The sequence below is a fragment of the Gadus macrocephalus genome, chromosome 23, assembly GCF_031168955.1.
Source record: "Gadus macrocephalus chromosome 23, ASM3116895v1".
Classification (NCBI taxonomy): domain Eukaryota; kingdom Metazoa; phylum Chordata; class Actinopteri; order Gadiformes; family Gadidae; genus Gadus; species Gadus macrocephalus.
In genome coordinates this window covers 5,964,973-5,987,708 of record NC_082404.1, presented here as the reverse complement: position 1 = coordinate 5,987,708, position 22,736 = coordinate 5,964,973, and the positions used below count along the sequence as shown (strand labels likewise).

Below are 22,736 nucleotides of genomic sequence, written 5' to 3'. Positions count from 1 at the left end.
AGAGCAAGAGACAGAGGAGAGAGGAGGGAGGAGAGAGAGTTAAAAGAGCATGAGCCAAGATACGAGATGTCCTTAGATTAAAGGCTTGTTTGCTAAAGCTTGTTTGAAGGTAAACTCTGACATTTTACATTCTGGCAAGATGCAAGATGACGTCACACACTTCTGGTGATGCGCGCATACTTCCATAGTTTTGGCAACCAACAGAAAATACAGGTCTTATTTCTTTTTCTTCAAGAACAAACGTGTTTATTTGCTTTTGTTTTGCCATTTAGAATACACTTTTATTCTGAAGGTTCGACGAGGTCAGGCCGAGAAAACCAATCAAAGCATGCGATCAATGTTGGACTAGCCCCAAAGTAAAGGTGTGTGTGTGTGTGTGTGTGTGTGTGTGTGTGTGTGTGTGTGTGTGTGTGTGTGTGTGTGTGTGTGTGTGTGTGTGTGTGTGTGTGTGTGTGTGTGTGTGTGTGTGTGTGTGTGTGTGTGTGTGTACCTCATGCTCTGCAGTGTGTCCAGTATGATGGTGCTGGCCTCCTCCAGGTTCCACTTGCTCCGCTCCAGAACCTCCACACACTCCGACCTCGACCTCAGACCCAGCCGGAACAACTGCTCCACCTACACACGCACACGCACACACACACACACACACACACCATAAAGATGCACACACATATAGATGCACACACACATAGCGGCACGGAAACACAAACACACGCCCCACACAACCACACGCACACAGAGGCATATACACAGATAAAATAAAACCGCACACACCAAAGAAAAGCACATACAAACGCGTGTGCCTAACCCAAACGCGTGTGCCTAAGTAGTGTCTAACCCTTATAAATCAATAGGTTTCATAAATCAATAGGAGCCAGCAAGGTATGGAGAGAGAGAGAGAGAGTGCTTGAGTTAAAGTAGTGTCTAACCCTTATAAATCAATAGGTTTCATAAATCAATAGGAGCCAGCAAGGTATGGAGAGAGAGAGATAGAGAGAGAGAGAGAGAGAGAGAGAGAGAGAGAGAGAGAGAGAGAGAGAGAGAGAGAGAGAGAGAGAGAGAGAGAGAGAGAGAGAGAGAGGAGAGAGAGAGAGAGAGAGAGAGGAGAGAGAGAGAGAGAGAGAGAGAGAGAGGGGGGGTTGGTACTGACAGATGGATGCGGATGACAAGCAAGAGTGAGGAAAGGTGAAAGAGAGACAGCTTGATGCATATGGAGACAGCTAACGAGGACGAGGGATATACTGTACATAGACAGACAGACAGCCAGGGGAGACCTTGAGATGCTGTACGGACAGAGGGACGCTCCAGCCGTGGTCCAGCAGACACGCCCGGCACTCCTCCACCGTCACCCCGTGAACCGCCTCCTGCACCTGCCAATCAAACAGACGGATGATGGAGGCGGGGTCTAACACCTCGGCCGTTCATCCTTCGATTGATCTTCATCCAGCCGAGCTACGGCCTCACCCAGCGCTGAACACTCTTCCTCTTTTTTTTTTCTTTTTTCCGCAGAACCACAGAAAGGCAGAACCAGTGACGCTTTGTGAAGATGTTTACTACAGAAACCACTGCCGTGACCTCAGCAGCTGTCACTAGGGGTGACCAGATCCCACCAAACGGGGGTACTGGTGAGGAATAACTTGTTTTCAGGACACTTCAGAAAGCGGAATATATGATTACATTTGAATGCATGATCATGTGAAGATAGAGGCAGGAAAGTTACCAAGGGTACATTCACTGAGAAAATGGGTGCACACGATTCTTAGGGGGAAGCGTTCACATCGTGGGCAGTAACAACCAAGGGGACGTAGATGAGGGGGGGGGGGGGTGAGCATTGTGAGTTTAAAATTGTTCAGGGCTGAGGTGAGCCGTGGAGGGAGTTACTTTGTTAACCTGCAATACAGTAAGAAGAAGGAGGGATACATCTGCAAGGCTCGGATTTTCAATACAAAAAAGTACTAGCTTTTAGTAGCTAGGCTTGGCCCTGAGTACCAGAAATTGTGGTAGTAAGTTTGCAAATGCAAACCACCTTAACACCTTCATGTTAGAGTAAGGAAGGGAGGCATCTCTAGATGTATAGTAGAATGTATTCAAAGGCCTCTGTGATGGATAAGTGATGATATGGACAAGGTTTATATCCTTTGTAGATGTTTTGCATAAACATAACGATTTATAAATCCACGACAGGTTCAAAGACTATGTTTGAGTAGGACGATTAGGGAAACTGTACCAATAATGAGAGGCTGTCTTAAATGTTGATCCGTCTCTCACTTAAAGTAAGTCATTTTCTTTGAGGTAGCTTCTATCATATTCCGCATAAATCTGCACAGCCTTTGACTTTGTGGTTGCTGGCAATCTTCCACGTTGGGTGCAGCGTAGAAGGCAGCAAAGAGGCGGACAGGTTCACCTGCATTCGACCCATGTGTGTGCAGTTTGATAGACATTCAACCGCCCTGTTATTACAACCTTCCCTGCTATCTCCACTGCCATTGTATAAAGGCCAGCTTTTAGACAAGCATCTGTCCAACAGTGGTTTTGAGAATAGGGCAAGTTCAAGTAAAAGATATCGTTTCAATATGTGGGACACAGGACAAGATCTGTGCAATAACGCATGAAGCAGGAAACCTGGTCACAACCTCAACCAATGGCACAGGGACTTCAAATGTCACATGTCAGAGAATTTTTGATTATCAAGCCTACATCATGAAATCTTTTTTTTTAAATCCCTTTCCCACCTGTTTGATGCTCAGCTCCTGCTGCATGCTGGGAGTTGTAGTTTGACCGCCGTTGTTGTTGTTGTTGAAGGAGGAGTTTGGCTTTGCTCTGCTCTGTTGCATTATGGGCTTGACGGCGGCCATGTTGGCTGCACCGTACCTGGTACAGAAGGACAGAGCTTGTGGTTACCGGTTACCGATTGCTAATGAGGACAGGTATTGTAATGTACATAATAATAAAGAATGATGTTGTGGAAGTGTGGCATTGTCATAAATAGAAAAAAATAAAATTAACTTTATATTAACAGAGAATCTGATTAGACTTTGATACAATTAAAAATAGGGGAAGATGTCACTTTTTATATATTATTTATAATATCGCTGGATCTCAAGACCCCACCTTTCCAGGTACCCTGGACGCTCGGGAAGAGGGGCGGGAGCAGAACTCTGGGAGCCATCAATCAACAACGACAGGCCCCGCCCCTCGGGGCCGGCCAGCGGGTCCAGGAAGGAGGTGGAGGAGAGGGCGTTGGAGGCGGTGGCGGTGGCGAGGGCGGGGGGGCGGGGCAGAGCGGGGCAGGGGGAGGAGAGCATCAGGGAGCCCAGGGGCCCCACACAGCACAGGGCCGACGCCCGGCGCGGGGACATGGAGAGCGGGGGAGGGGGGAGGGTCAGCGGCGAGGAGGGGAGGGCCGCCAGGTGGGGGAGGGGCGAGGTGGCGCGGGAGGGGGGCTGGGAGTAGGCGGGGTGGTGGTCCCGCGGCGGGATCTGCGGCGGAGAGGAGGAGGCGGAGGAGGAGGCGACGTGGTCGGGGTTGGGGGGCTGGGGGGCGCGGTCCTCGTCGCCGAGGGAGGCGGAGCTAGAGCGCACGTGGGGGCGGGGCTTGGCGGGGGCTTGGCGCAAGGGGCGGAGCGGAGGGAGGGGGGTGCGCGGGGGCAGCACCGGGCGGTCCTCGTAGGAGGAGGCCGGGGGAGGGGGGGAGGACGGGGTGGGCAGGTAGATCTGACGGTGGGCGGGGGGGCGGGAGAAGGGGAGGGGGGAGGAGGGGAGGGAGCGGCCCGGCGCCATGGGGACCTGCAGCTTCACCATCACCTGGGAGAGAGAGAGGGAGAGGGAGAGAGGGGGAGGGAGAGAGAGAGGGGGAGAGGGAGAGAGAGAGAGAGAGGGGGAGAGGGAGAGAGAGAGAGGGAGGGGGAGAGGGAGAGGGAGAGAGGGGGAGAGGGAGAGAGAGAGGGGGAGAGGGAGAGAGAGAGGGGGAGGGAGAGGGAGAGGGAGAGGGAGAGAGAGAGAGAGAGCGAGAGAAAGAGAGAGAGAGAGAGAGAGAGAGAGAGAAAGAGAGAGAGAGAAAGAGAGAGAGAGAGAGAGAGAGAAAGAGAGAGGAAACTGGAATCAAATGGGGTGCTGCTTCATGAAGTTTAACAAAACATTTTTAGTTTGGTCCTAGATTTCGGTCCTGGTCCTAGTACTTCAACAAATAGGCGCCGGAACTTATGAGGCCGCGGGGCCAATGGCCACCCCACTTTTCGTTGAAAAAAATAAAATACTAATTATTTTTTTAGCCTGTATTGATGAACTATTTAATTTCTTAGCAATGTTTTGGCCTAATATTGTTACTATACAAACAAACAGAGCTTCGTCTCCCCCGCGACCTTACATTGATTGAGTCTAAAACGTTCTCATAGATTCAGCCAATGAGAGTACTACAGCAGGTAGCAATCTCGTTGCCATGGCCCATGGGTAAACAAATGGTAAGGCACCACCACACTAGTTAACTAACGATCGCTGTAGGTTTCAATATCGTGCAAGCACTTTATGTTTTTTTTGTTTTTTTCTACATCACAATTGCATGCTTTAATAAAGTATTGTTTTTACCTGCCATTACGAGTCTCGTTTGGTTTAGTAGGGAATTCGCACAATGGTGCTGCTGCTGCTTGCTTACGGCTGGTTCATACTACACGATTTCAGCCCAATTTTGCCAACAAAACCATTCTTGGCATTACACCTCTCTACCTCTCTTCCCTTCTGCAACTCTCCCACCCACCCAGCAATCTAAGGTCCAGTGCATTCATCAACCTCTCCATCCCCAAAGTCTGCACCGTCTTCGGACGCAGTGCCTTCCGGTTCGCTGCAGCCTTTGACTGGACCACCCTACAAAACACCCTTTAACTCTCTGTCTTCACCTCTCTGTCTTCAAACAAAATCTGCAACAAATCAAAGTTGACTCCTGCACTTCCTAAATAGGCCTTCTTGTCATGCCCTACTGATTAACTGTTTTATTGTATTGTATTGTATTATACTGTATTTTTCTAAGTGTAATTTATATAACCTTGTTTTCACTTTTAGCACTCACCTCCCACTTCCCCTTAAAGAGCTTCTAGCTCTTTTCAGGCTGCACTTGAATATAAGAATTGTGTTCTTAATTTGCTTGCCTGGGTAAATAAAGGTTAATAATGATGACAATGAGGAAAGTTACTATGACGACTCAGTGTTTAATTTGCGGTGACGACACGTCATTTGGATCACAGCGGTGCTGCACCGCGCCGCTTCCTATTGGTGCTCGGGGCGGCAATTGACGCGCGTCAAATGCTCACCGCGGCGCTTCTGCGCCGGTGTGTGGCCGGCTTTAGGATGATGAGGTGTCACGCGCTGTTCGACACATCATGCACGCGCATTTGGCCCCCCCCCACCACTGAAATCATTCCGGTGCCACTGCTTCAACATAAGCCTTTATTTAGGCGGTAAAAAGTTAACAAACATTTCTTTGCAAAGGTAACACAAATTACTCCAATAGAAGCTCTGTGCTATGTATGCAATGGATAAGTGCATTATTGTTTCCCATGTCTTAGGGGGTGCTCCACGGCACCCGTTACGTGTAACATGTAACATTGTTCTCAACTGAGTAAATGAGAGTCAATTGGATAGCAAGTCTCGACCTGCCTTCTTGTGTCACTCCATTACTCAGAAGTATCCATATATTATAACAAGACCATAATACTCTGCTCTCTACCTCTCTCTGTAGCTCCTGGAACAGGTCCGCTGACTGGGACTCGCTTCTGCCCTCCGCTACGGAGATGGGCGGGGCAAAGGAATCCTCAGCCAATCCCCTGTTAATGGAGCGGACCTCCTGGTCGTCTGATTGGTCCTCCAGCTCTGTGGTCACCTCATCGTAGGCCGGGAGTGGGAGGGGCCAGTCCAGGATTGAGGGCATGTCCTAAAGCACGAGTTTGGGAGAAGAAAACCCTTGGTAAGTGACGTAACTATGGACTGACAGTCAATAGACTCTTGAGAGTGGACTGTACATGATGTACCGGACTCCTCTATCACATGAATCCATCACACTTTCCCTTTTCCCGCCATGACAGGTGTTGTGAATACTGTTCAGCCTGGCTCCCAATTCGCACTCTTATTTTCCAGGTGTAAATCCATACACTGTGTGTACTCATCTGTCCCCACCGGGGCCCCTCGCACCACAGGGTAACCGGTCAGGAATATTGAACTGGTTTAAATAGATACGATTTATGAGCATATATATTGATCAGTAGATACCGTAACATACTTCTCTTTTCCATGCTACCTCACTGTCACTTTAAGCATGCACTGGAGGATGTGTGTGAATGAATGTGTGTGTGGTGATGAGGTGATGTGGGAGGGTAGAGGGGGGAGGTGAATAGCTGGACATTTTATTTTTTTGTATTCTGAAAACTTTATTTCAGACTCAGGTTCATAAATGGCACAAGACAAATACAATACAAAAATATAAAAAGTCAGTTTATCTACCAACATCTCAGCAAGTGCACCTTCAGGCTGGAGGGATAGCGAGCACAGCTCAGAGTGGGGTTTACCAGTACCACAATGATACTATTCCCAGATTTTAACTTTATTGTTTGATATAATTAGTATAACTCTATTTATAAAGCATCAAGAGGACGGCCATCCAATTTCGTTGTATCCTGTGCAATGACAATAAAGAATTATATCATGTTCTATACTTCTCTATCCCTGTGCCTACCTCAATCTCTACCTCAGGTTGATTCTCGTTTGTAGATACCCTCTAAGCTGCCCTTAAATGCGCCCTCTCTCTCTCTCTCTCTCTCTCTCTCTCTCTCCCTCTCCCTCTCCCCCTCTCTCTCTCCCCCCCCCCCCCTCCCTCACCTGCAGTGTGTCCTCGTCCAGCTGTCGGGGGTCTGTGAGCGGGGAGGGCGTGGTGGAGCTGAAGCTGTCGTCGGTGAAGTCGATGAGTGACACCTCGCTCTTAGCCGATCGCAGGCTTGGCCCCTCCCAGGGGCGGAGCTTAAGGCCCAGGGAAACGCCCAGTCTCTTCAGGCCGGACGCGGCACTCGCGTCGTCCTCATCCTCGTAGTTGTCCAACACGGAGTCGTAGAAGGGCTCTGGACACACACACACACACACACACACACACACACACAAAAAGAAAATAATATACACACACACACAGGAACACACATACGCAGAAATTAATATAAAAAAAACACACAGGAATGCAGATACAGATTAAAACACACACATACACAGAGGAACACAAATACATACACATAGGCACAGACACACAAATATATGAACATACACACACACACGAGCGCACGCGTGTGTAAAAAAAAGAAAAACATTACACACAAAACAACACACACAATATTGCACATGCACAAAAAATTCACACAAAAAAACACACATGCATAAACCAACGCACACACAAACATACTGTAACGTAGGCTATATTAAGGACATACTGAGGAAGATGTCGAGACTTACTTTTCAGCAGAACAGCGGGCTGTGGAGGGCGAGGGGGGGGCTGTTCTGGGGGGGGGGTGAGAGACAGACAGGTGTAATTGCATAATGTAGGGTTCCATTCCATCATGTTCCAATCATGTCAACCTCAAGCATCAAGCTGTCTGAAATAGTTTCATAATGTCTTCCATAATGGCGTTTAAATTGCCTGTTTTGCATACTTTTAAATTACATTTAGATTTACTACTCATATTGAGTTTATAGATATTTTCAGCATATTTATTTATTGCAGTTTATAGTCTTGTTCAACACAATTTTCCATCCCTTTTTAATTCTTGGTTGATAACTGCGCTGTACTTTCTGATGTCACATCTGCCCTGGATGTGAAAATAATTACATGAACGAATGAAGGGTTGAAGAGGTCTTCAAATAGACTAACATGACTGACTCAGATTCAGTTTGCCAAAAATGAATTGTGAACTTACCAAGAGGCACAACCCTAAGTAATGCATGAAGCCATTCCATCGTTTAGTTCTGACTAATTCACAGGACTGATTCAAGACTTATTAACCAGAACGACAACAACTCACTCTTGGCACGGTTGGGGAGTTTAGTTGGTCTGGCTCTGGAAGGATCCATTCCAAGAATATCCGGGGGGTCCATGGGATTCCCTAAATACAGACTGTTTGTGTGTGGGAGAAAGACATAAGACCAAAGGAAATCATTAAATACTTCTGTCCAAAAACATCAACAGATACGAATGCTAATATTATTTTCTGATGATAATGTTCCTACTTCACGTATCTGGCTATCAGTCCTGTTAGTTTAGGAACAGGGGTACTTCGATCCTAGCTGTGAGCGTCAATGCCCTGATTTGTACAGAACGAATAAAACAAAGTATAACCAAGTGTAAAACTACATTGCTGCTCTCTAGTGATGAAAGACTGGTATCCCCACCATAGATGCACCCAATGCAAGACACAGAGAATAATTCATGATAAACCGTAACAATACAGATTCAACACACTTGCAAGAGTTTCTTGAAATAAATTTTGCATCACAAGATTAGTCTTCTGAAGCACATTGAGTCTGCCTTGTGTATGGAACGTGTTATATAAATAGAGTTGCCTTGCCTTGCCTTCAGTAGAATGGAAATGTAGGACTAAATTAATCCTGATCAAGGAATAAAAAACGGATCTGGTTAATCCCAGTATTGACAGAAACATTGTGAACAGAGTAAAGTCACTTTATGTAGTGCTTGTGTGTGCGTGTGTGTGTGTTTGTTTGCGTGTGAGCGTGTGTGCGCTAGCGTGTGTGCGTGCGTGTGTTTGTATTTGCGTGCGCTAGCTTGCGTATGGAATGCAGAGGGTTAAAAACGATCTCTTACATGTATTGAATAAAATCAATAATTTTCTCGCAGTCAGTAAATATGACCCTTCTCCACCCAATCAACGATCAACAAGGTCAAACCACAGCGGTCCGTTAATGATCTTTCGTTAATGATCGACCATGCTGTGCATTCACTTCACTGCCCCGTGTAGGCTGCATCGGGTGTTTGGTTCATGTTCAATTCACTAATCAACTGCAGAATAATGGTTGTTTTTACTCAAATCACAAAGTTTTATCTTGGGTTAGTTGTCAGAAAGAAGCGTATGGATCCATGTTTCCGCCTGTGTTCAATATGTATTGAATACCTGTTATGTAGGTCTATGTATATTCTTCATGGTGTTCATTGTGGCTGTTTTAACAATAGGTAATATTCCTTTATCTTGTCAAATCAATACCGACAATTGTTAAAAGATGTTACGTCCACATGGATGTAACATCTAGGCTGCTACATGACTTGCTATACATTAAAAAGTGTTTCCACTAGGTGTCATCCAAATACTTTTAATAGAAAATCCACATTTACTCTGGTAGAGTTCTAATATAGGTGACCTTGGGTGTCTTGAAAGGCGCCTCTAAATAAAATGTATTATTATTATTAATATGAAAATATAGCTGCGAGCAGCAATGTTGGGGTCAAGCAGAATAGGACTCCATAAACAAATTTTGCTGGACAGACGTAATCGGCTAGGTGGCTACATTTATGACCGTCTCAGTAATTAGTAATAACGAGTCAACGACAGCTGGTGGAATGAACTAGAGCATTATGCGACTACGCATAATGCTCTAGTAGTCCATTTACATTTACGCGTCAATGTTTACAAAATGGAAAAATGACCCCACCTAGTGGTAAGGGCGCATTATCGTCTGCCTGACAGAACAAATCACACAATTACATAGGGGGTATTCTGAACAACATCCCTCAGAGACACAATGTAAACAAGCACCCGTTCTGGAGGTGGTTCATGAAGCATTTTTATCAGTTTAGCAGTTTATATTGCAGGTGGGCGGAATGGTAAATAAAGTCATTGTTTTATTATACATGCAGTACCGCTTGTCGCCAAAAGAGTGCAGTGTCTACCCTTTAATGAGCTAGTAGTGTTCTGATTGTGTGCTGTATGTCAGATTGACATGATGATTTAATATGATTGATATGTTATCAGTTTTATATAACACAGTATATGATGACCATTATAAAATGAATATGATTAGATATAATTTTACTGACAATGAAAGCTATTGGCTAATGGTTATTACAATGAAAATACATTGTACAATTTGCTTTCTAAGGGCTTGAATTATCTTGCTGCTAACAACGCCCCCCTAGAGGTCAAATGTCACCAAATTATTTGGCCATCATCAGGATAGGGTCACAAGACTATGAGCCTCGTTTGGTTTGGATACATGAAGGCCTTGCAGAGAAATTAGCTCACTTCCTGTTTGACACCCCCCTGAGGTCAAAGGTCACCAAATTGTTTGGTTGTCCCCAGAATGATGTCATGAGTCTATGTACCAAGTATGCCTATGATAGGTTAAAGAGATGCTGAGAACAGGCTTACTTCTTGTTGGGCGGCCTTGCCGTCAAGTTTAATTGGCTGTCACGGCCAAACAGTTTTGAATTTGAAAAAGCTGTCTGAGATATTTGTTCAGCCTGGTCTGAAGATCATATATAATAATAATAATAAATGAAATTTATATAGCGCTTAATATGGTACTCTAAGACGCTTTACATATTGCCCTATCAAAACTATGTAAAACAGACTAGGAATAAAAGAAAAACAGAGGTTAAACATGAAGAATAAGGTGGGAGTTAGGTGGGGAAGGCTAGTGTGAAAAGGTATGTTTTAAGTTTCATGTAATTGGACATAATTTGTGTCCTGTGGATATGAACTATTGATTTTGACAACTTTCAACATGGCGGGCAAATTCTGATGTTGCCATGGGAAATAATTCATTAGCTTTATGGGGAGGTCTGACAGTATCACAAGAAATTGAAAATAAGTTTGAAATATACTGTACAGAGAGAGGTGTTAAAACACATCTTCATTAATAACAGCGCCCCCTAGAGGTCAAAGGTCACCGAATTTAATGAGTGTCCCAATGATGATGTCATGGGTCTATGTGACAAGTTTGGTTATAATGTCAAAGGGCTGCTGAGAAATTGGCTTACTTCCTCTTTGGCATCTTCACGGTCAAATTTGATTGGCTGTAGCGGCCCAACAGTTTTGAACTTGCAAAATCTATTCTATGTTTTTTGTCAAGCATGGCCTGAAGATTTGTGATAGGAGATACATTTTGAAGGTTTTTGACATAAACCAAGATGGCGGAAAATCCATCATGGCGCAAAATGACGAGCCAAGGAATCCAATGAAATGGCCCAAGGAATCCAATGATATCTTGGATGAATGGGTCAAAATTTATAAACATGAATGCATGTCCATCTTTGACGTGTTGGTGGCACTAGAGCTCATGAGCTAGCAAGCACAAATTTGGGTCATGCGATAATGGAACTGTCCTGAACCAGTGTGCCAAGTTTCAAAACTTTTCACCATGGCGTTCTATGGGCTGCCATAGACTCCCATTGAAGGACAATAATAGGAAAACGTATGAAAACAATAGGTTGTCTCGCAGCTTCGCTGCTTGACGCCCAATGAAGGGCGGATGTAACCCATATTTTGAGGGTTCAAACAATATTACAGTGCTTGCACATGGAAGATTGCTCAACTCGTTCGGCTCCGAGGAAGACTCAATTGCAGAGGTGGCTGATCTGAGATGAAGCTTTCCTAATCGTACTGAATAGGTGTTTGAATATCAATTACATTGATAGGACCATCAGAAGATCCTGCTTTCACAGCGTGTGATGAGACAATTAATTATTTCTATAAACATATCATATACTTGTCTACAATGAGGCATAGATTTGACCCTTATGGCCTGCCATATATGCGTGCGTTTGTGTGTGTGTGTTTGTGTGTGTGCGTACATGAGAGTGAGTGTGTGTGTAGGTGTATGTGTGTGTATGTGTGTGTGAGAATACGTGTGTGTTTGTGTGTGAATGTTTGTGTGTGTATGGGTTTACGTTGAAGTGTGTGTGTGTGTGTGGAAGTGAGTGAGTGAATGAGTGAGTGTGTGTGTGTGTTTGTGTGTGTATAAGAGTGAGTATGTGTGTGTGTGAGTTTGTGTGTATGTAAGAGCGTGCGTGCGTGCGTGTATGTGCGTGCGACCTGTCGATGCGGTCGGCGTGGCCCCAGCTGCGGTGGGGGTCCGTGTCCCCGTGGCCCGTGTGGATGAAGGAGTGCTTGAGGGGCCGGCTGATGTGCTGGGCCGACAGGCCGGCCACCGAGGTCACCACGTGGCGGGGGAACTGACCCACCCTCAGGGAGCGCCGGTTCTGACCCACCCACCAGTAGTGCTCCGCCCTGGACACACGCACACAGGCACACACACACACACACACACGCACACACACAGGCACACACACACGCACACACACATGCACACATACATACATGCACACACACACACACACACACACACACGCACACATACATACATGCACACACACACACACACACGCACGCACACACACACACACACCCAGGCACACACACATGCACACATACATACATGCACACACACACAGGCGCACACACACACACACACACATACATACATGCACACACACACACATACATACATGCACACACACACACGCACACGCACACACATTTACATACATACAATACATTTAATCTCCAGTAGTGCTCACAAATATATTTACAAGGTACACAATGAACACGAAAAAATGGTCTCTCGTTCATTCGTCATGTTGACCTTGCCATCAGTAAAATACCATTTGCTGAAACGCTAACTGGAAGCTCACTCGCCCGGCTAATTAAGTTAAACATGGCACGCTGCTGCTCGTTTGACTCGGGTTAGGTGACCTTCTCCCCAAATGCTCACTCAAATGCTAAAAGACAGTATGAAGTATGAATGCAACTTCATTAAAACTACCTGTGAACACACACACACACACACACACACACACACACACACACACACACACACACACACACACACACACACACACACACACACACACACACACACACACACACACTACTTACTGTCCCTCTATGATGGTGATGACATCATTCAAATTGATCTGCAGCTTGTCATCCTCCTCAAAGTCCTGCAGAGCCCTCATGTCTGTGGGCATCATCTGAACACACACACAGAAACACACACACACACACACACACACACACACACACACACACACACACACACACACACACACACACAAGAACCACAAACCCACCCACACAGGCGTCCACTCATTATTCATCCATTCCTGACTCGGTATTTCCATACAGAACATTTTGTGATCCCTGCTGATAAGCTTAGCATTCTTCTCATAATCAGCCCTTATGAATATCCCTCCCATATATGAGAGATGTCTGCAGACATTGGACCATTCAGGTCAACAAGGGGTCGTGCATTATATTTTAGCGTAATCAAATCAAAACATCTTTGTAGCAGAAAGTAATTGCGGCTGGGAGAACAAGACTTGCTATCTTGTGAAGTAATAGACATCTGTGTCATGGAAAATGTACCAGGACCCAGACAAACGTCTGCTGAAATCGTGCTTTTGTTAACACACAGCCAACAATGTCCTTGGAATCGGCACAGTAAGTACAGAGAAAGAGAGATTTCATGTTTTGAGGAAAACCAATCCCACTCAAAACGACTCATTGTAGATCAAAAAGTGGTGTGATAGATTACAAAGTAGTGCTATGGATTGATCCCGGTCAGAATAAAATCCACAAAGTTATCAAATCGTAAAAACATACACAAATGTGGGCTCAAATGTCCCTCTGGGGGTTAAACGCCTCATGCTATTGCATGAGCTAATTGTGATTGGCAGTTCTGGGCAAATCAAACATTCACACACCACACATAGGGGTGCGGTCTGTGGAGGGGTCTGTGTGGGGGGCGGGACCAGAGCGTACCTCCAGCAGGAAGTCCCTGAGGGCGGTGAAGGTGGGCCGGTCCTCAGGCTTGGGGCTCCAGCACTGCAGCATGACGTTGTACACGTCCTGGGGGCAGTAGTCCGGCTTACACAGACGCTCCGCCTCCACGTCCACCTTGTGCAGGATCTGAGCACACACACAGGCACAAGCACGCACGCACCCAGGCAGACACACACACACACACACACACACACACACACACACATTGGAGAATCAAAGGACATCAAATGACATTTGTTCAGAGTCAGACACAAACTCCAAATCATACAAAGTAGCAATTATTCAGATATGAGGACACATACACAATAAATCTAATTTGCAACCCTGGTGATGTTATGACTATGAGGTGTTGATGACACACATGTAGTGCACGTGTGTCAGTGAGACCCATAAGGACAGATAACAGACAGATAAGTAGGTGTGGTCTGTTAGGACCCTGTGTGCTTCTACTGTCTAATTTGCTGAAAATCACTGCCGGGACAGCCATTGTCGCCCTCTCGTGGACACAGACGGCATTACACCATTAGATGTCCATTAAAAACTATTTTCAAATCAAGTTTATTTATCTATGCATGCAAGCCGTATGTACAAATGTGTGTGTGTGTATGCGTTTACGTATGTGAGCCTATTTGATTGCGCATGCATATGTGAGTGTGTGCGCATACATTTGTTTGTTTGCTTTTGTGTGTGAATGTGTATACAACGTAGGTATGCACAGACATCCTGAACAAAGTATGTGTGTGTACCATATTTTTAGGTGCTATAAATAATCATCCACATGTACAGGTCCATGGATAAACTGGATCTCCAGGGCGTACCTGGCTGCCGTTGAGGCCCAGCCAGGGCTCCTGTCCGTGGGTGAACATCTCCCACAGGGTGACCCCGAACATCCAGGTGTCAGACGCATGAGAGAAGGTACGGGACTTCAGAGACTCTGGAGCACACCTGGGGAGAGGGAGGGGGAGGAGGGGGAGAGAAGGAGGGGGAGGGAGGGAGGAAGAGGGGGAGGGAGAGGGAGTGGGAGGGGGAGGAGGGGGAGAGGAGGAGGGGGAGGAGGGGTAGGAGGGAGGGAGGAGAGGAAGAGGGGGAGAGAGAGGGAGGAGAGGGGGAGAGAGAGGGAGGAGAGGGGGAGAGAGACAGGGAGGAGAGGGGGAGGAACAGGGAGAGAGACACGGAGTAAAGGGGGAGATTGAGGGGGAGGGAGGAGAGAGAGAGGAAGGGAGGAGAGAGCGAGGGGGGGTAGAGAACAAAAGGAGAGGAAGAGTACGATTTATTTATTTTTTCGAAGCCGAATGTCTCGTCTCTGCTGCCGCGCAGTGACCTCATCGACGGACAGACCTAGGGTGCTGTTCTGTTGCCATGGAGACGGAGACTTCCTGGTACCAGTGTGAGCATGTGATCGGAGCGGGAGAGAAAGAGCACTGTGAGCTCAAGCTGCTCTCCTTGTACTCTATCCATTCCAACGCTACCCAGAATGCACTGCTCCGGTGGCCCAAGTAAGCCTCTAGGAAAGGTCTCTTCCTCTTTCCATCCCTCCTTCCTTCCTTCCCTTTTTTCCCCTCCAACGCTAACTTTCTCCCTCTTCCTCTTTTCTCCTGATTTCACATCTCATTTTAATTTTGTCTTTCTCTCTCTGCCTCGTGTGTCATTTGATTTCTTTCCCTTTCTCTCGCTCTTTCATTCTCTTCTTTGATTTTTCTCCATCGCTGAAGAACATTGTTCACCCACCATCCACCTCTCTCTCCTTCTCCCTAACCATCTCTCTTCTTCTGCTCCTTTCCTTATTGCTCTCTCTCTATAGGCTCTCCTCTCCTTTTCTCTCTCCCTCTATTTGTGGAGGGTGTCTAGTCTCTCTCCCCCAGTCTAGTGTCTAGTCTCTCTCTCCCCCAGTCCAGTGTGTAGTCTCTCTCTCTCCCAGTCTAGTGTCTAGTCTCTCTCTCCCAGTCTAGTGTCTAGTCTCTCTCTCCCCAGTCTAGTGTCTAGTCTCTCTCCCAGTCTAGTGGCTAGTCTCTCTCTCCCCAGTCTAGTGTCTAGTCTCTCTCCCTCAGTCTAGTGTCTAGTCTCTCTCCCCCAGTCTAGTGTCTAGTCTCTCTCTCCCCCTCAGTCTAGTGTCTAGTCTCTCTCCCTCAGTCTAGTCTCTCTCCCTCAGTCTAGTGTCTAGTCTCTCTCCCTCAGTCTAGTGTGTAGTCTCTCTCTCCCAGTCTAGTGTCTAGTCTCTCTCTCCCTCAGTCTAGTCTCTCTCCCCCAGTCTAGTGTCTAGTCTCTCTCCCTCAGTCTAGTGTCTAGTCTCTCTCCCTCAGTCTAGTGTCTAGTCTCTCTCCCTCAGTCTAGTGTCTAGTCTCTCTCCCCTGGTCTAGTGTCTAGTCTCTCTCCCTCAGTCTAGTGTCTAGTCTCTCTCCCTCAGTCTAGTGTCTAGTCTCTCTCCCCCAGTCTAGTGTCTAGTCTCTCTCCCTCAGTCTAGTGTGTAGTCTCTCCATTCCAACGCTACCCAGAATGCACTGCTCCGGTGGCCCAAGTAAGCATCTAGGAAAGGTCTCTTCCTCTTTCCATCCCTCCTTCCTTCCCTTTTTTCCCTCCAACGCTAACTTTCTCCCTCTTCTCCCCTGATTTCACATCTCATTTTAATTTTGTATTTCTCTCTCTGCCTCGTGTGTCTTTTGATTTCTTTCCCTTTCTCTCGCTCTTTCATTCTCTTCTTTGATTTTTCTCCATCGCTAAAGAAAATTGTTCACCCACCATCCACCTCTCTCTCCTTCTCCCTAACCATCTCTCTTCTTCTGCTCCTTTCCTTATTGCTCTCTCTCTATAGGCTCTCCTCTCCTTTTCTCTCTCCCTCTATTTGTGTAGGGTGACTAGTCTCTCTCTCCCCCAGTCTAGTGTCTAGTCTCTCTCTCCCCCAGTCCAGTGTGTAGTCTCTCTCTCTCCCAGTCTAGTGTCTAGTCTCTCTCTCCCAGTCTAGTGTCTAGTCTCTCTCCCAGTCTAGTGTCTAGTCTCTCTCTCCCTCAGTCTAGTCTCTCTCCCCCAGTCTAGTGTCTAGTCTCTCTCCCCCAGTCTAGTGTCTAGTCTCTCTCCCTCAGTCTAGTGTGTAGTCTCTCTCTCTCCCCCAATCTAGTGTGTAGTCTCTCTCTCCCCCAGCCTAGTGTCTAGTCTCTCTCCCCCAGTCTAGTGTCTAGTCTCTCTCCCTCAGCCTAGTGTCTAGTCTCTCTCCCTCAGTCTAGTGTCTAGTCTCTCTCTCCCCCAGTCTAGTGTCTAGTCTCTCTCCCCCAGTCTAGTGTCTAGTCTCTCTCCCCCAGTCTAGTGTCTAGTCTCTCTCCACCAGTCTAGTGTCTAGTCTCTCTCCCCCATTCTAGTGTCTAGTCTCTCTCCACCAGTCTGCTAGACAGTCTCTCTCTCACCAGGCGAAGGGGACCTTGTGGCTCTCCTCCATGACGTAGTGGTCCGTGTGTTTGGGCAGTGCCCTCATGAGGCCGAAGTCTCCGATCTTCACCGTGTCGCTGGAGAACAGCAGAACGTTCCGGGCCGCCAGGTCGCGGTGGAGAAAGCGCCGCTGCTCCAGATAGGCCATGCCGCACGACACCTACGTATGCACACACAGACACAAGAGAGGAACACACACACACACTAAGAATAACGCCATGTTCTACAGGCAATGGTACAAGACTGTAATTTGCGTCTGTAATTAGCTTTGTTCCAAGAAAAGTTTGGGAATTTCCGACTTGGATAGAAACACTTTGCGGGCGTTTTCAAAGCCTAACCACACCGCTATATTTGAACGCAGGGTCGAACAATAGCTATTGAATGAGTGAATCTGAATGCTTTGCTAGCATAAGCCTTTGCATGCTATGCAATCCGTAGCATTAGAATGATATGCCATGCTAACCTGGACAGCGTAGCTGCAGAGCGAGGCGATGAGGATGTGCCCCTGACGCTTCCTCAGGCGGTCCAGCAGAGAGCCCAGGGGGGCCAGCTCAGTCACCTGCACACACACACACACACACACACACACACACACACACACACACACACACACACACACACACACACACACACACACACACACACACACACACACACACACACAAAACCATTTGTATTATATATGTCATCTGTGCATGATAAGAGATAGTTTATATTCGTAAATATTTTTTCTGTACATGTGTGTGTAGATGTGTGTCTCTTTGTGTGTGTCTATATCTATGTGCGAGTCCTTGTGTCTGTACGTGTGTGTGTGTGTACATGTTTGTGTGCATATGTGCAACCCCTCACCATCTCCATGGTCTGTGTGTACACATGTTCATATACTTTCATATATACAGTATATGAATGTATCTATGTTAGTGTGTGTATGTGTGTTCATATTTATATATACGTGTATATGGGTGTATATGTCAGTGGGAGTGGCCTCACCATCTTCATGGGCTGTGTGAGCACGATGCCGTACAGGGTGATGAGGTTCTGGTGGCTGAGGGAGTGCATGGCGTTCACCTCCCTGATGAAGTCGTCCAGACCCTCTGAGTCCAGCAGGCCGGCCTTCAGACACTTCACCGCCACCGACTGCTGCAGGGGGCCAGGTGAACAGGGACACTAAGACTCTTATCGGCAGTGTTGTCTCCCTCTCTCTCCCCTCTCTCTCTCCCCCCTCTCTCTCTCCCCCTCGCTTTGTCTCCCCCTCTCTCGCTCGCTCTCTCTCTCTTTCCCCCCCCTCTCTCTCTCTCTCTCTCTCTCTTTCCCCCCCCTCTCTCTCTCTCTCTCTCTCTCTCTCTCTTTCCCCCCTCTCCCTCTCTCTCTCTCTCTCTCTCCCCCCCCCCTCTCCCTCTCTCTCTCTCTCTCTCTCCCCCCCCCCCCTCCCTCTCTCCCCCCCTCCCTCCCTCCCTCCCTCCCTCTCTCTCTCTCTCTCACCACTCTTCCGTTGGGACTCGTCCACTCCCCCCGTCGCACAACGCCAAACGTTCCGTCTCCCAGGCGTTCAAACAGCTGTAGCTCCGCCTCCCGGACCAGGCAGGTGAGCGAGGCGCCCGGTTCGCTGGCGGAGGCGCCGGTGGGCGGGGCCAGGCAGGCCGACGCCCCCTGGGGGAGGGGCGCCTGGGGGTCGGCGTCGGGGCGTTTCCCCGGAAACACCTGCTGACCCAGACGCAGAGGCTACGGCTGAGAGTGATTCCACCTCGCACACGCGCACACACACACACACACACAGACACACACAGACGCATACACACACACACAGACGCATACACACACACAGACACACACACACACACACACACACACACACTCACACAGACACAAACACACACAAACGTACACATGATCATGAAGACACATGTATATAGACACGTATGCATACAAACCCATACAAACATACATACAGACAGAGACGCTCATAGAAAGTAGAGCATATAGAAATTGTACATTCATGGACACGGTGCGTATGCATGCATCACAAACAACAGAGAGATTTGTACCTTGCTCATCCAGGACTTGCGTTTATAAAGAGCCCTCCTCCTCTTGACCGCCTCCCACAGGCGTCTCTGACCTGGGGACACAGGAACGACCCTTTATATAACCGTACCCTGATGCTGCGCTCAAGTAACATGGGAGTTACCGCGATTACATTACCTTCAGACTTGTAAATACTGTTCAGGCTAACAACCAACTGGTAGATGAAAGTAGGAATTTGGGATCTTTCGAGAGTGCCACTATATCGCCTACCTTTCAATAGTGAGTAGGTCGTTATGTAAACTGTTAACTACTCAATAACACTGTTATGACCTGTGGTCATATTTTGCTTTGTTTGCGTTAATGTCCCTCCCTCTGTACATGTTTCTTTGTCTGCAGGTGCTCGATAATGGCCTAACCCTAACCCTTAATTGGGTGTTCATTAATTGGCCGTTGAAAAACAATCTTTTTTTTCATATCTTTTCAACTTTCATAACTTTTCAACCCACATGAAATGACAGTGTATCTTTACCTTACCCCCTAGCAGGGGGCCTACAGGGATGCTATTGGAGAAGGCTTACAGTATGCTAACGTGGCTCTGACAGAGCGAGCAGGGAGCTAACGGAGGGGACAGGGGCACTAGCCCGCAGCGTACCGGGCCGCCCCATGCCGATCTTCTCCAGGTCTTCGTTCTTGACGTAGTCGAAGTGGGAGAGCCGCGTGACGTTGAGCTCGTCCCGGATCCTCAGGAAGTATTGCTGCAGCTGCACGTCACTCAGCAGCTCAGCCAGCCAATCAGTGCCCTCCTCACACTGCAGCTAACACACACACATTGACACACAAGTTAACACACTAAATAACAGTACATCAGTAAGTACCCTCCTCACAGTGCAGCTAACACACACACACACACACACACACACACACACACATGATACGAAACAATGCATAAGTAAACTCTGATGTACGGTGTTCACACACACACATACACACATTAATACACGCAGATGAGCACACACATAAACACACACACAGTAGCCAATCACAGTAGCACGAGTGAGAGATAGGTCAAGAAGCTTAACACTTTACCATTGGTCCTGCATCGTTCGCCCTCATCCCTCTGTCACTGCGCTCCTCTTCCTCTGCCTCCGGCTCCTCCCCCCTGGCATAGGGGAGGCGCTGGTACACATAGCTCTCCCCCATGGCTACTGGCTCTGCTCCTCTCCTGCTCCTCTCGCTCCCTCTCCTCCTCCTCCTCCCTCTTTCTCTCGCCTATTCCCTATCTCCCTCTCCTCCTCCTTCACAAAATCTCCCTCCTTTCTCTCAAGTCTCACCTGATTTTTTTTTCTCTCTCTCTCTCTCTCTCTCTCTCTCTCTCTCTCTCTCTCTCTCTCTCCTATCTGACCTCTGTTTCGACGGAGGCCTTAGCTTGTGTTAGCTCTCAGTGCTAACTCTGTTCCTATACAGAACGAGCGGCTTGCCTAGCTCTGAGCGCTAACTCTGGTCAGGTTTGGTGTCTCGCTGTCCCCTCTCAGCTCCACCACCTTCTCTGCGGGGCGGTGCTGTGTCTAGTGCACGTCTTTACGTGCACGCTCTCACACATACGTGTGCACGTGACTGGAGGCATTTGACACCACGGCCCCCTCGTGCACCATCCCCTGGCCTCTGTGACCGTGTGTCTTCAATTTATTCTCTCTCCTAGTCTCTCTCTCTGTCTCTCTCTCTCTCTGCACCACTTCATACAGTACAGCACATTGCTATGCTTTTTCCCTCCCTCACTGTGTTTCTATGTCTATCTCTCTTTCTCCATTTCTCTCTCCGTCTCCCTTTCTGGATCCTTGCTAGCCCGCTCGCTCATTCTGGACGCCCCATAGCATCCAAACCAACCGCTGCTTAATTATTCAGCATCCCAAATTGGAGGAGAGAGGAAGAGAGAAAGGATGAGAAGGTGAGTGAGTGAGTGAGTGAGTGAGTGAGTGAGTGAGAGAGAGAGAGAGAGAGAGAGAGAACAGCCATGTTAAACATACAAGCAGAAATATGGGAAAATATGCTGAAAGTCAGAGGAGTGTAACTCCAAACATAGCTGTTATAGCATAGGCTGTGTAACCATGGCAACAGCCGACAGGCATAAAGACAGAGACGGATAGAACGGCAGACGAGCTAATGGCTTAAATTAGCACCACAGTAATAATGTACATCAGCCTCAGAGTGGGTGGTTTTGAGGCAGTTGGTGAATGACGTAGTATGTACCTTGTTTGCATGTTAAGGTAGAAGGAATCACAATTTAGCAGGTATGTGTATATATATATATATAATATATATATATATAATTATATACATATATATACATATGTATACACATATATATATATATATATATATAAAATATATATTTATTGTTTATTTTTGTTCTATTATCATAATTATATTTATCTACCGGACGTGGGTATCCAATGGGTTGGGTTCTGCACGCCTACCGTTCGTCTGCTTTCATGCGGATGTTGGGGTCACCTGCTGGTAGAGGCCATGCGGATCCTCTGCACCCGCCTGATTCCGGGAGAGACGTCATGAAAACAGAAGAGCAACGTCACTGTAACACATGCACAATATACATACAACGACCCTGACCTGGTCACCCTTCCAGCCCCCTCAGAAGACGCCAACTACAAAGCTGATGAGATTATAGTCCCTGGCCTGGCGATGACATTTCCAGTATGACGCGAGTCCGCTCACCTGGCCAGTCTGTCTGCCCATCAAACCTTAGCGTTCCTACTCCATACCGTAGACATTGATATTAGCTGGACATTGACACTGCATCGACTGCACACACCAAGCGATAATAGGTCACGTCTCTGTCACATGCCGAGCGCCGCTCACACACGCACAGAAACACAGTGATCCACATAAACACACGGAGGAGGCGGTGTGGTTGGCTAGAAACACCATGCTATACGTACCTATAAAGGAAAAGCCTCTTGGAAGATGGCTATTTCTGGGTAAATATGCAGTCGCTACTCTACGAGAGCGACTATTGCGACAAAAACATGCCGTGGTGATGCGCAGGTTGTACCCTCTCAAGCAGATCCGTTATCTCGGCGGGTCGCGCGGCGCCGCGGTTCACTCCGGGGCGCCTCCAGTGGCGGCGCTCAGATCCTCCGCGTCATTCCTGTGCGTAACCTTAAAGAGCCAAGTGAACGCGTTTCGGTTGCCTATATATTGTTAGGGAGGTGTACTCCTGTGATTTTAATTGTGAGGGGGCTCAAAGGAATATGAGCGCTTATTTTGAATGGCAGTCATGATTAGTGACGTCAATTTGGCAGCATTGAGTAGTCGGCTGCAATATGGTACGCCGTTGATGTTATCTGTGTATTCCACCTACAATATTAAGTGTGTTATAAGGAGGATTTGGAGTTGAAAATGCTTTATT

At 47.4% G+C, this 22,736-nt stretch overlaps 1 protein-coding gene across 9 annotated transcripts; it reads right to left on the bottom strand.

The window, feature by feature from the left end:
- Positions 1 to 6: 6 nt before the first annotated feature.
- tnk2a (tyrosine kinase, non-receptor, 2a) lies at positions 7 to 22,712 on the bottom strand. 9 transcript variants are annotated; one of them, XM_060045677.1, is made up of 22 exons: positions 22,267 to 22,712; positions 21,938 to 22,129; positions 21,747 to 21,856; positions 20,399 to 21,198; positions 19,965 to 20,127; positions 19,336 to 19,406; positions 18,773 to 19,012; positions 18,281 to 18,430; positions 17,754 to 17,849; positions 17,269 to 17,450; positions 14,692 to 14,818; positions 13,853 to 13,999; positions 12,968 to 13,062; positions 12,065 to 12,259; positions 8,045 to 8,136; positions 7,479 to 7,523; positions 6,861 to 7,096; positions 5,716 to 5,919; positions 3,109 to 3,800; positions 2,730 to 2,868; positions 1,272 to 1,367; positions 7 to 612 (listed from the first exon to the last, which is right to left on the bottom strand). In XM_060045677.1, exons 4-22 carry the CDS (start codon positions 20,510 to 20,512, stop codon positions 346 to 348), a joined length of 3,351 nt encoding a protein of 1,116 aa, XP_059901660.1. In that variant the 5' UTR covers positions 20,513 to 21,198; positions 21,747 to 21,856; positions 21,938 to 22,129; positions 22,267 to 22,712; the 3' UTR covers positions 7 to 345. The 9 variants fall into 9 exon arrangements, with proteins under 9 accessions (XP_059901660.1, XP_059901659.1, XP_059901656.1 ...); XM_060045676.1 differs by having other exon boundaries at positions 20,399 to 21,201; positions 21,787 to 21,856; XM_060045673.1 differs by having other exon boundaries at positions 21,787 to 21,856.
- Between the last annotated feature and the right edge of the window lie 24 nt (positions 22,713 to 22,736).

Bases quoted from the DNA above. Each gene is read 5' to 3' on its own strand.
- tnk2a (XM_060045677.1), bottom strand. From the start codon at position 20,512: ATGGGGGAGAGCTATGTGTACCAGCGCCTCCCCTATGCCAGGGGGGAG. The intron at 20,128-20,398 runs GTAAAGTGTTAA...TGTGTGTGTTAG, and splicing joins CGAACGATGCAGGACCAATG to CTGCAGTGTGAGGAGGGCAC. The intron at 5,920-6,860 runs GTGAGGGAGGGG...CTCGTGCTTTAG, and splicing joins TGGACGAGGACACACTGCAG to GACATGCCCTCAATCCTGGA.